The 11,155-nt window shown below is 49.1% G+C and overlaps 1 protein-coding gene across 2 annotated transcripts in view; it reads right to left on the bottom strand.

Annotated features, from left to right (window-relative positions):
• Positions 1-419: 419 nt before the first annotated feature.
• AKR1A1 (aldo-keto reductase family 1 member A1) overlaps positions 420-11,155 on the bottom strand; it is a 12,834-nt gene continuing 2,098 nt past the window's right edge. Inside the window, exons 1-9 of one of the 2 annotated variants that reach the window (XM_021717956.1) lie at positions 9,512-9,571; positions 5,769-5,850; positions 3,735-3,854; positions 3,387-3,538; positions 2,248-2,443; positions 1,766-1,965; positions 1,447-1,519; positions 1,220-1,306; positions 420-574 (exon numbers count right to left, since the gene is read on the bottom strand). In XM_021717956.1, coding sequence (XP_021573631.1) covers positions 509-574; positions 1,220-1,306; positions 1,447-1,519; positions 1,766-1,965; positions 2,248-2,443; positions 3,387-3,538; positions 3,735-3,854; positions 5,769-5,846 — 972 coding nt within the window. In that variant the 5' untranslated portion in view covers positions 5,847-5,850; positions 9,512-9,571 and the 3' untranslated portion in view covers positions 420-508. Of the gene's footprint in view, positions 575-1,219; positions 1,307-1,446; positions 1,520-1,765; positions 1,966-2,247; positions 2,444-3,386; positions 3,539-3,734; positions 3,855-5,768; positions 5,853-9,511; positions 9,572-11,155 lie in introns of those variants that run through there. The other variant, XM_008068837.1, reaches the window with a different exon arrangement.

The following is an 11,155-nucleotide window of genomic DNA, read 5'->3' on the forward strand; positions in this document are numbered from 1 at the left end:
AAAAAAAAAAAAAAAAAATGTATACATATGTCTTTGGGCTCTTCATACTCCGAAACCTAGGCATTGATCAGGACAGGGGGATGGAAACTCAAGGCTCCGGCTAAGCTGTTTCTTGAAACCAGAGGACAATCACTGCCCTGATCTCACTCCTAAGGCGTTAGGGTTTTGGCATTCTTGGTAAGACAACGCTAGGGAAAGCAAGCAGTGCTAAAATCTGCCACTAGATGGCACTACTCCCCCAACATGCCTAATGCAGGAATACAGAAGTAGAATTTACCTGCCTTGCAGGTTCCTCCAAAATCAAGAAAGATAAGGAAGCTTAGGCTTTAAGGGCAGGTCACAGCCAGCAGCCCAAGGTCTGTTATGTCTGAGAGAAACCACTTCCATCCCAGCCTGATCAGACAAATGAACAAGCAACGTGGATGTTCCAATGGCTTTATTAATTCTCTTTCTGGGTGGCAGGACATCACAGCTGGAGAGTTGGAAGGGAAGCCAAGAAGCTGTGGTCTCAGTATGGGTCATTAAAGGGGTACAGAGGGTGCCCTGCATCCCTTGGGACCCTCTTCCCATCCACCTGGAAAGAAAGACAGATAGAGGACTCCATTAGTAGGAGTTGTCATTCCAAAGACTCATCTTCCCCATGTCTTCCTAAACAAACTCATCTGTATACAGCACTATGCCAGGTGGCAGTGGCCAGGATCGCCACCTCAGAGAATGCCACAGTATCAACAGTATTCCAGCACCAAACCCATAGTCTAATATGTACCTGTCCCTGTCCCTAAGAATTTCTCAACTAGGATCAAGTGGCTAGGAACGAGTTATTTCCCTTTGTGCAGCAGACTTCACCCTCAACCCAACCTCTCTAACAAGGTCAATAATGCCTTCTGGGCTCCTCTCATATCATTTACTAAAAATCTACTATATATCAGGAACTGGGTTCACTTTATAATAAGCTGAGGCTTGGAGAAGTTAAATAACTTGCTCTAGGTTATAAAATACCAGGAGGCAGAACTGGGACCCATAGGTTATACACGCCTTATCACTGAACCATACTACTTCCCAAGCTCAATACAGAGGAAAGAGAGCATTATACCCAGGATAGTACTCTCACCAACAACATTCTTTCGCTCCCATGACCAGCAAGCCTGAGACCAGACTTGAGCCAAAATCCCATCCTAAATCTCACATTCCCTAACTCTGGGAGGTGATACATCCTCACCGTTAGCATGGGTACAATATATCGCCAATTTTTGTTCAGGGCATTTAGCTGCTTCATCTCTTCTGGGCTAAAAGTGAAGTCAAACACCTGGGGACAGAGAGTAGAGTTCAAGAAAGTCAGCCTTGTGAGCATAAGCTGGGGTTTCACAACACTGCCTTTTTAGCTAGGCAGTTGGGGATATAAAGTGTCCCAATAAACTAAATAAGATAGAACCTATTTCCAAGTACCTGAATGTTCTGAAGGATACGAGAAGGGGTGACACTTTTGGGGATGCAAATCACTTTCCTCTGGACCTGCCACCTAAGTTGGGGGATTAAGGTAGATGAGAAAAAGGAAAAAGTATTTGTAAGCATTATTTTGTCATCCATGCAGCCTTCCCTAAACTCTTGCATCACCTGAACCCCACTGGAATGGGGGAATATGCCTCGAGTGGCCTCCTCCCAGATCACATGGTAAGATCCCCAGTCTCACGGAGACACTCAGATATGGAATCCCTTAACCCTTGCGTCCCAACCCAGGGGTCCTTTCCCTAGGAGTGTCCTGTACCTGAGCAAGATCTGAGCTGGAGATCGGCCATACTTTTCAGCCAATGCCAGGACCACTGGTTCCTCAAGCAGGACAGGTTCATCAGGATCACGCCACGCACGATCAGAGGATCCCAAAGGGCTAAAAGCAGTCATCTCTAGGCCGCGTGTTTGACAGTGGGCAATTAGCTCATTCTGAGCCAAGTATGGGTGGCATTCCACCTGAGCCAAGAAACAACCCATCATCATGGGGTGGTCACACTCAACTTGCCCGGCCCCACCCAGACAAGCATATCTGGACCAGCACTCCATTACTGACTCCTCCGCTTCCCCTGTCTACTTTTCTCACCATTTTTCATTGGCGATTTCATTCTCTCCCAGGGCTTCAAACCCACTTTTATGCAAAAGACTTCTACACCAACACTTCTGACAAATTGCTTGCCATCTCCATTAAGTTGTCCCCATCACCAACTCCTAAACCACTGATATGCTCACTGTGCTCACCTGTAAGACAGCTGGGCGCACAGAGGCCACACTGAGTATATCATCAATCTGCCGACTGTTGAAGTTGGACAGGCCCAGCGCCCGCACCAAGCCCTTTGCTACCAGTGCCTCCATAGCTTTCCAGGTCTCTTTGTAGTGGGTAGAGTCATAGCGTATAGTCCCATCGGCATTCTTGGGGAAGGGGTTGTCTCCCCGCCTGAGTAAGAGACAGCCCCACAAGTGTGGGCACATATGCCAGGCTTCTGTCCTACCTGCCCATCCAGCTACTCCATACCAAACTCCAAGCCCAAAGGGGGTAAAAGGTCAAGAATTAGGAACACCCATGGTTTTTCATCCTTCCAGATTACATCTCAGATGTTAAGTCTACGTGGAATGCCTATTCCCCCTCTTCTTCTTCCTGGACTGGTATCTCCTCTCCTCTGGGAAGTCTTCTTTAACTCCTTCCTCCTTGGGGAGTTACCTGCTCTTCCAGCCTTCTTCCAGTACAGGGCAGAGTGCTGATGATGGTGGGCTCTTTTCACACTCTCTGCTGGAGCTTATTCGTTACTGCAACCCTAGGGCCTACCTCAACAGAAGGGTCAGCACATTTCCTGAAAGAATAAAGGGAAGCTGGGAACGGTGGCCCTTAATCCCAGACTTTGGGAGGCTCAGGTGAGTGGATTGCCTGTGCCCAGGGGTTCGAGACCAGCCTGGGCAACATGGCAAGAACTCATCTCCACATAAATCAAAAAAATTAGCTGGGCATGGTGGTACACATCTGTTGTTCCAGCTACTTGGAAGGCTGAAGTGGAAAGATCGCTGAACCCAGCAGGTAGAGGCAGCAGTGGCTGTGAGTATGCCACCGCACTCCAGCCTGGGCGACAGAGTGAGACTCAAAAAAAAAAAAAAGAATAAAGAATAAAGGGAGCAGGAGGGGACACTTGCATATACTTGGTACACACCACGTGAACCTATCTTTCTTTTTCTACAACTGAACTCCTGGCTGCTATTGCAGAAAAGGTTCAGATCTCGTGTCAAGCTCCTCCGCTTGCCACACAGATGAGTGTTCCTATCCTGCTCTGTTGCTGTGACTTACAATAAGTTACTAATACCACCCCACTCACCCCGACTCCCCAGACGAAGACTCTAGCAAGACTCACTCAAAGGCATAAGGCCAGTGCATCAGGTACAAGTCCATATACTCAAGCTGGAGGTCAGCCAGTGTCTTTTGGAGAGCAGGCTCCACATCCTCAGGGTGGTGCTTGGTGTTCCACAGCTTGGATGTCACAAACAGTTCCTCCCGAGACACTGTCTAGTGCAGGGGGCAGGGCCCACAGTGAGAAGAGCCACAGGCACCCATTCTTACCCACCCTCAACTCTGGGAGAGGAACTGAAAGGAGTTTGGCATCAGCTAGAAGCTGGAAACTGATGCCAGATTCCTTCCATCCAGCCCCAGCTTCAGTGTCTGAGTTCTCTCACCCCACCCTCTGCATAGCCCCAGTCCTCACCTTGCCTGGTCCCACGTTCTCCTTCAGAGCCTCCCCAATCTCAGTCTCATTGCCATAGATAGCAGCACAGTCAATGTGGCGATAGCCCACACTAAGGGCATACTTAATAGCTGCTTTCACCTGTCATATGAGAGAAGCAGAGGTTTCAGCTCTGTTGGTTTGGACCAAAAACTATTCCCCGCTACCCCAGGTCACTGTTAAAGGGAAAAGAATATACCAGGGCCATTTATGCAGTGGGGATGGAAAAATGGAAGATGATTCTAGTCTAGAGGACAGAAGCCTCCTCGAAGGCCTCAAACACTTTATCCTGCCAGAAAGTTTCCTTCCCAGTCTCCAAAGTTCCTTCCCACCCAAGCCACCTCAGCAGGGTTCACCAAAAAACTAACAATATGTACCCAGCATCTAGCATTAAGAAGGCTTTAGTAAATATTTTTTGAAACAGAAAATGGATGGACAAATAGGCAAAAAACAGTGTAGATCATGGAGACAGGTTCCCAGCCATGAAGAGCTGGTTAGAGAGACATGATACAGGAAAACATTTCCTAGGCCAAGGCCATAAAGGGAGAGACCCTCAAGAAGCCAAGTAGACAGAATAAGCTCAGGAAGCTCAGGCCAGCAAAAGAGGTGTGAGGGGGAAAAAGAGTAAGGAAGGCAAAGAGATAAGCCAGAAGTTGGGCCTAGAACCCCCTAATGAGAGAGCAGAAAACAGGCATCAAGTAAGAAGGACGGATCAGTTAACTTGCTAAAAAGTAGACAAAAAATCTGGCATCAGCTGGGTTGGGTGGCTCAGCCTATAATCCCAGCACTTAGGGAGGCCGAGGTGAGTGGATTGCCTGAGGCCGCGGGTTGGAGACCAGCCTAGGCAGCTGGGCGAGATCCTGTTTCTACAATAATTCAAAAATTAGTCGGGCATGGTAGCACGTCCCTATAGTTCCAGTTACTTGGAATGCTGAGGTGGAAGGATCGCTGGAGCCCAGCAGGTTGAGGCTGCGGTGGCCATGAGCATGCCACTACACTCCAGCCTGGGCAACAGAGTGAGACTCCAACTCAAGAAAGGGAAAAAAGCCGGGCTCAGTGGCTCAGCCTGTAATCCCGCGCCTTTGGGAAGCTGAGGTGAGCGGATTGCCTGAGCCCGTGGATTCGAGACCCACCTGTGCAGCGAGACCTCATCTCTACAATAAATCAAAAAATCAGCCCGGCGTGGTAGCGCATGCCTGTAATTCTGGCTACTTGGAAGGCTGAGGCGGAAGGATCGCCGGAGCCCAGCAGGTCAAGGCGGCAGTGGCCAGGAGTGGCCACTGCACTTCAGTCTGGGAGACAGAGTGAGACTCTGACTCAAAAGAAAAAAAAAAAAAAGAAAGCAGGTCTCTATTCCAGGTTCTCCTCAGCTGGGAAGGTTTACACCGAAGGTCAGTAAACTATCAACTTTTTTTTAAACAGCCCTTGAGCCAAGAAGAGTTCTTACATTTTTAAATGGTTACTTATTAAATGGTTATATAAGTATATAATCACCTCCATTTTGTAACATGTCCAACAAAATCTAAACTATTAACCATCTGGTTCCTTAAAAAAAGTTTGCTAACCTTCAGTCTATACAGTTGACCTGGTTATTCTTCAAAGCTTGACACTTGCTATGTGCCTAATTCTAGACTGAATACTAGGGAGAGGCCCAGTCTTCAATAAGCTCAGCATGAGAGGAGATATGATCACAGCATGGGGTGATAACTGCCATATTAGTGATAATAGCACAGGGTTGGGCACAGAGGGGCCCCGAGTCTGCCACAGTACTCAATGCAGATCCAGTTAGAGAAAGATGTTCTTCCTATGCCCTTGGCCCATCCTCTGAGTCAGCTGGGGAAGCCAAGGGCTTACTGTTGGTCTCTTCTATCTCTTCCCATTGCCATCAAGGCTTATCCCTACTGCAAGTGGAGTATAGGAGTGGGACTGCTAGGGAAAACACAGGGCCCCTTTCCCAATTTCTGTCTTTTCTCTACCAGGTTCAACAAGTTTCCCTTCTCTTCCCCCATTACTTACCTGGCCAGGCTCACTCTTCCAGGTACCCAGACCAATCAGGGGCATCTTCTGCCCAGTGTGCAGGACACAGGAAGCCATTACTCTCTGAAACACAGATGGGAAGAGAATGATGTGGGGGTTGGTGTTGTTGCTCGGGTCTCAGATATCTACTTGTCATGAACATTGCAAAACATGAGCCACAAAGAGGTTGGGGAAGAGGGAACAGACAGGGAAAACAATACCCCTGAGCAGAGGCAGTGGAAACAGGGTGCCCAAAGCCAACCAAAGTCAGTAGCTCCTAGACAAACTAACCAGACCACCAGTCTGGCTACCCTTCCTTCCATCAGGCTAAAAGTCTGTGTAAAAGAGCTCTAGCATTAGCCGGGCTCGGTGGCTCAGCCTGTAATTCCGCGCCTTTGGGAGGCTGAGGTGAGTGGATTGCCTGAGCCCCGGGGTTCGAGACCGGCCTGGGCGGCGAGACCTCATCTCTACAATAAATAAAAAAATCAGCCGGGCGTGGTAGTACATGCCTATAATTCCGGCTACTTGGAAGGCTGAGGCGGAAGGATCGCCGGAGCCCAGCAGGTCGAGGCTGCGGTGGCCGGGAGCGGCCACTGCACTCCAGTCTGGGCGACAGAGTGAGACTCCAACTCAAAAAAAGAAAAAAAAAGAGCTCTGCCGGGCTCGGTGGCTCAGCCTGTAATCCCACGCCTTTGGGAGGCTGAGTTGAGTGGATTGCCTGAGCCCGCGGGTTCAAGACCCGCCTGGGCAGCGAGACCTCATCTCTACAATAAATCAAAAAATCAGCCGGGCGCGCCTGTTATTCCGGCTATTTGGAAGGCTGAGGCAGAAGGAGACCAGCAGGTCGAGGCTGCGGTGGCCGGGAGCGGCCACTGCACTCCAGTCTGGGCGAAAGAGTGAGACTCCAACTCAAAAAAAAAAGAGCTCTAGTATTGCCAGGCACAGTGGCTCACGCCTGTAATCTAGCACTTTGGGAGGTGGAGGCAAGAGGACTGCCTGAGCTCAAGGGTTCAAGATGAACCTGAGGGTTCAAGGTGAGACCTTGTCTCTACAATAAATCAAAAAGTTAGCTGGACATGGTGGCTGAGGCAGAAGACCACCTGAGCCCAGCTGGTCGAGGCTGTGGTGGCCGTAAGAGTGCCACTGCACTCCAGCCTGGGTGACAGAGTGAGACTCCCAACTCAAAAAAAAAAAAAAGGTTCGAGACCCGCCTGGGCAAATTGGTGAGACCTCATCTCTACAATAAATCAAAATGAGCCGGGCGTGGTAGCACCCGCCTATAGTTCCAGCTACTCGGAAGGCTGAGGCGGAAGGATCGCGGAGCCCAGCAGGTTGAGGTGGGTGGACTGCCTGAGCCCGCGGGTTCGAGGCCCGCCTGGGCAACTTGGCGAGACCTCATCTCTACAATAAATCCAAAAATATTAGCCAGGTGTGGTAGCGTGCGCCTGTAGTTCCAGCTACTTGGAAGGCTGAGGCGGAAGGATCGCCAGAGCCCAGCAGGACAAGGCTGCGGTGGCCGGGAGCGGCCACTGCACTCCAGTCTGGGCGACAGAGTGAGACTCCAACTCAAAAAAAAAAAGAATGTGTTGGAACTAGGGCAGTAGCTCACAACTGTAATCCCAGCACTCTGGGAAGCCACGGCAGGAGGATTTCTTGAGGCCAGGACAACATAGCAAGATCCCTGTCTACAAAAATTTAAAAATTAGCCAGGTATAGTGGCACTCCAGCCTGGGTGACAGAATGAGGCAGTCTCTAAAAAAAAAAGTATTTACAGTTCCTTTGAAGCATTTCTGACCATTATCACATTATGGTTTTGATAAGTAGTAGGAAAGGAGAGTCTCTTCTCCTGCATTTCTAAGTAAAACAGTTTGGAAAATGACCCTACATATATTAAGTTGACTAGATGTGATCTGTTTGGCTGGATTAAACATCCTGTTAACACTTGCAAAAAAGAGGTACTGTATGTTCTAAAATGTAATATAAGACCTAAGATTGCAATAATACTTCATATACTTCTTGATGCATGTGAAAAGAAGAACTTATTTTATTTTATTTATTTATTTATTTTATTTATTTATTTTTTATTTTTTTTGAGTTGGAGTAGCACTCTGTCGCCCAGACTGGAGTGCAGTGGATGCTCCCGGCCACCACAGCCTCGACCTGCTGGCCTCCAGCAATCCTTCTGCCTCAGCCTTCCAAGTAGCTGGAATTACAGGCATGCGCTACCACGCCCGGCTGATTTTTTGATTTATTGTAGAGATGAGGTCTCGCTGCCCAGGCGGGTCTCGAACCCGCGGGCTCAGACAATCCACTCATCTCAGCCTCCCAAAGGCGCGGGATTACAGGCTGAGCCACCAAGCCCTGCTTCACTATGTTTTCTAGGCTGGTCTCGAACTCCTGGGCTCAAATGATCTGCCCGCCTCAGCCTCCCAAAGTGCTGGGATTACTGGCATGAGTCACCATGCATAGCCTAAGAATATATACTTCCTAAATCTTTCTCCAGTTCATCCATATCTATCTCCACTGCCACTGTCCTAGCTCTGACTACCATCATCCCTTATTAAACCACAGATTTCTGCTTCCAGTGTGGACCCTCTTCCTACAAGTAATTCACAAAACCCAAACATGTGACTCCAAATCTCAATTTCTTCCTTTCCTTTTTTTTTTTTGAGTTGGAGTCTCACTCTGTTGCCCAGACTAGAGGGCAGTGGCCACTCCCAGCCACCGCAGCCTCGAGTTGCTGGGACTCTGGCGATCCTTCCGCCTCAGCCTTCCAAGTAGTTGGAACTACAGGCACACGCTACCACACCCCGCTAATTTTTTGATTTATTGTAGAGATGAGGTCTCACCAAGTTGCCCAGGTGGGTCTCGAACCCGCGGGCTCAGGCAATCCACTCACCTCAGCCTCCCAAGGTGCGAAATTACAGGGTGAGCCACCAAGCCCAGCTCAAATCTCAATTTCTTCCAGCAGTTCTCCCCTACCCTTAAAATAAAGTCCATGTTCTGGCCGGGTTCAGTGGCTCAAGCCTGTAATCCCAGTACTTTGGGAGGCATTGCCTGAGTCCAGGGGTCAAGATCAGTCTTGGCAACTTGGTGAGACCTCGTCACTACAGTAAATCAAAAAAATTAGCCAGGTGTGGTGGCACGCACATGTAGGTCCAGCTACTTGGAAGGCTGAGGCAGAAGGATCACCTGAGCCCAGCAGGTCGAGGTTGCAGTGGCCTTGAACATAGCACTACACTCCAGCCTGGGCAACAGAGTGAGATTCCAACTCAAATAAATAAATAAAGTTCAAGTTGCTTCAGAACCTGACTCCTACCTTCCTCCTCATTTATTCACTTCTTTCCTTCTTTCTTTTTTTTTTTGAAGTCAGAATCTTACTCTGTTGCCCAGGCTGAAGTGCAGTAGTACAATCATGGCTCACTGCAGCCTCAACCTCCTGGGCTCAGGTGATCCTTCTGCCTCAGCCTCCCAAGTAGCTGAAACTACAGGCATACACCACCACCCCTGGCTAATTTTTTATTTTCTTGTAGAGACGAGGTCTTGCTATGTTGCCCAGGCTGGTCTCAAACTCCTGGGTTCAAGAACTCCTCCTGCCTTGGCCTCCCAAAGTGCTGGGATTACAGGTGTGAGCCACTGCACCCGCCCTCCACTTCCTCATTTCAGACTCTGTGTCCCAGACTCTGAACACAGTTGTTCCCCTCATTTGACTCCAGACTCCTGAAAACTTTTCTTCCCCATACGCCACCCCTGCCTGGCAAACTGCTGCTCATCCTTCAGCTAGCAATTTAAATTTCTGGCACCTGCCACGTATTGATAGCTTGTGCACAACACTGCATTTTTCTCTTTTTTGAGTTGGAGTCTCACTCTGTCACCCAGACTGGAGTGCAATGGCCACTCCCGGCCACCGCAGCCTCGCCCTGCTGGGCTCTGGTGATCCTTCAGCCTCAGCCTTCCAAGTAGCTGGAACTACAGGCGTGCGCTACCACGCCCGGCTCATTTTTGATTTATTGTGGAGATGAGGTCTCCCCAAGTTGCCCAGGCAGGTGTCAAACCCGCAGTCTCAGGCAACCCACTCACCTCAGCGTCCCAAAGCACGGGATTACAGGCTGAGCCACCAAGCCCGGCTTGCATTTTTCTATTTATATACAAGTTGCTCTCACAAACCTGGCTACTTCTTGAGATCATAGCCTATCATCTGTCTGAACTCTTCACTCTTAGAGTACCTGCCCCATACATACATGTATATATATATATGCATACTACACACACACACACACACACAGGTTAATGGAGGGGAGATCCTGAAAACTGGAGTTTTGACCAGATGGAGGAGCATTTAAGGAAGTCAATGCCTCCAACACCTTCCTTTACATCTTGGAAAATCTGGAAAGAATCATCTCTGGAGAATATTTTAAATTTTAATTTTTATTTATTTATTATTTATTTTGAGTTGGAGTCTCACTCTGTCGCCCAGACTAAAGTACAGTGGCCACTCCCGGCCACCGCAGCCTCGACCTTGCCAGGCTCCAGGGATTCTTCTGCCTCAGCCTTCCAAGTAACCGGAATTACAGGCGCGCTACCACGCCCAGCTCATTTTTTGATTTATTGTAGAGATGAGGTCTCGCCTGCCCAGGCGGGTCTCGAACCCGCGGGCTCAGGTCATCCACTCACCTCAGCCTCCCAAAGGTGCGGGATTACAGGATGAGCCACCGAGTCCGGCTTCTGGAGAATATTAAAGTACTTTAATCTTCCACAAAAAAATCACAGTAGGCCAAATAGAATCAAACGGAGATTGCTCCCGTATTACAGATGAGGAAATAGACCTTGGAAAAGTTACAGACCTGATCAAAACCATCAAGACTCTTCTAGGGAGGTCCTACAGCTCTGAGTATGAACAACCTGAAGTGAAGAGTTCATTAACAGCAGCCTCTGCTTGGCGTGGTAGCTCGTGCCTGTAATCACAGCACTTTGGGAGGCAGAGACGAGAGAATTACCTGAGCCCGGGGGTTCGAGACCAGCCTGAGCAATTTGGTGAGACCTCATCTCTACAATAAAATAAAATTAGCCAGGCATGGTGGCTTATGCCTGTAGTTCCAGCTACTTGCAAGGCTGAGGCGGGACGGAGCACCTGACCCCAGCAGGTGGAGGGTGCCTGGGCAGCAGAGTAAGACTCCAACTCAAAAAAAAACAAAAAAGCAGTAGCCCAATCCAGTGAACATTCAGAACTCACTTTAACAAAGCTGGTTCTTCCAGATGGAAGGCAGGTACCTAAGTAAGAAAATTCTGAGCCGGCTCGCTGGCTCAGCCTGTAATCCTGTGCCTTTGGAGGCTGAAGTGAGTGGATTGCCTGAGCCCGCGGGTTCGAGACCTGCCTGGGCAACTTG

This window comes from Carlito syrichta, unplaced genomic scaffold, assembly GCF_000164805.1.
Source record: "Carlito syrichta isolate Samal-C Ts95f unplaced genomic scaffold, Tarsius_syrichta-2.0.1 Scaffold311587, whole genome shotgun sequence".
NCBI classification, from domain to species: Eukaryota; Metazoa; Chordata; class Mammalia; order Primates; family Tarsiidae; genus Carlito; species Carlito syrichta.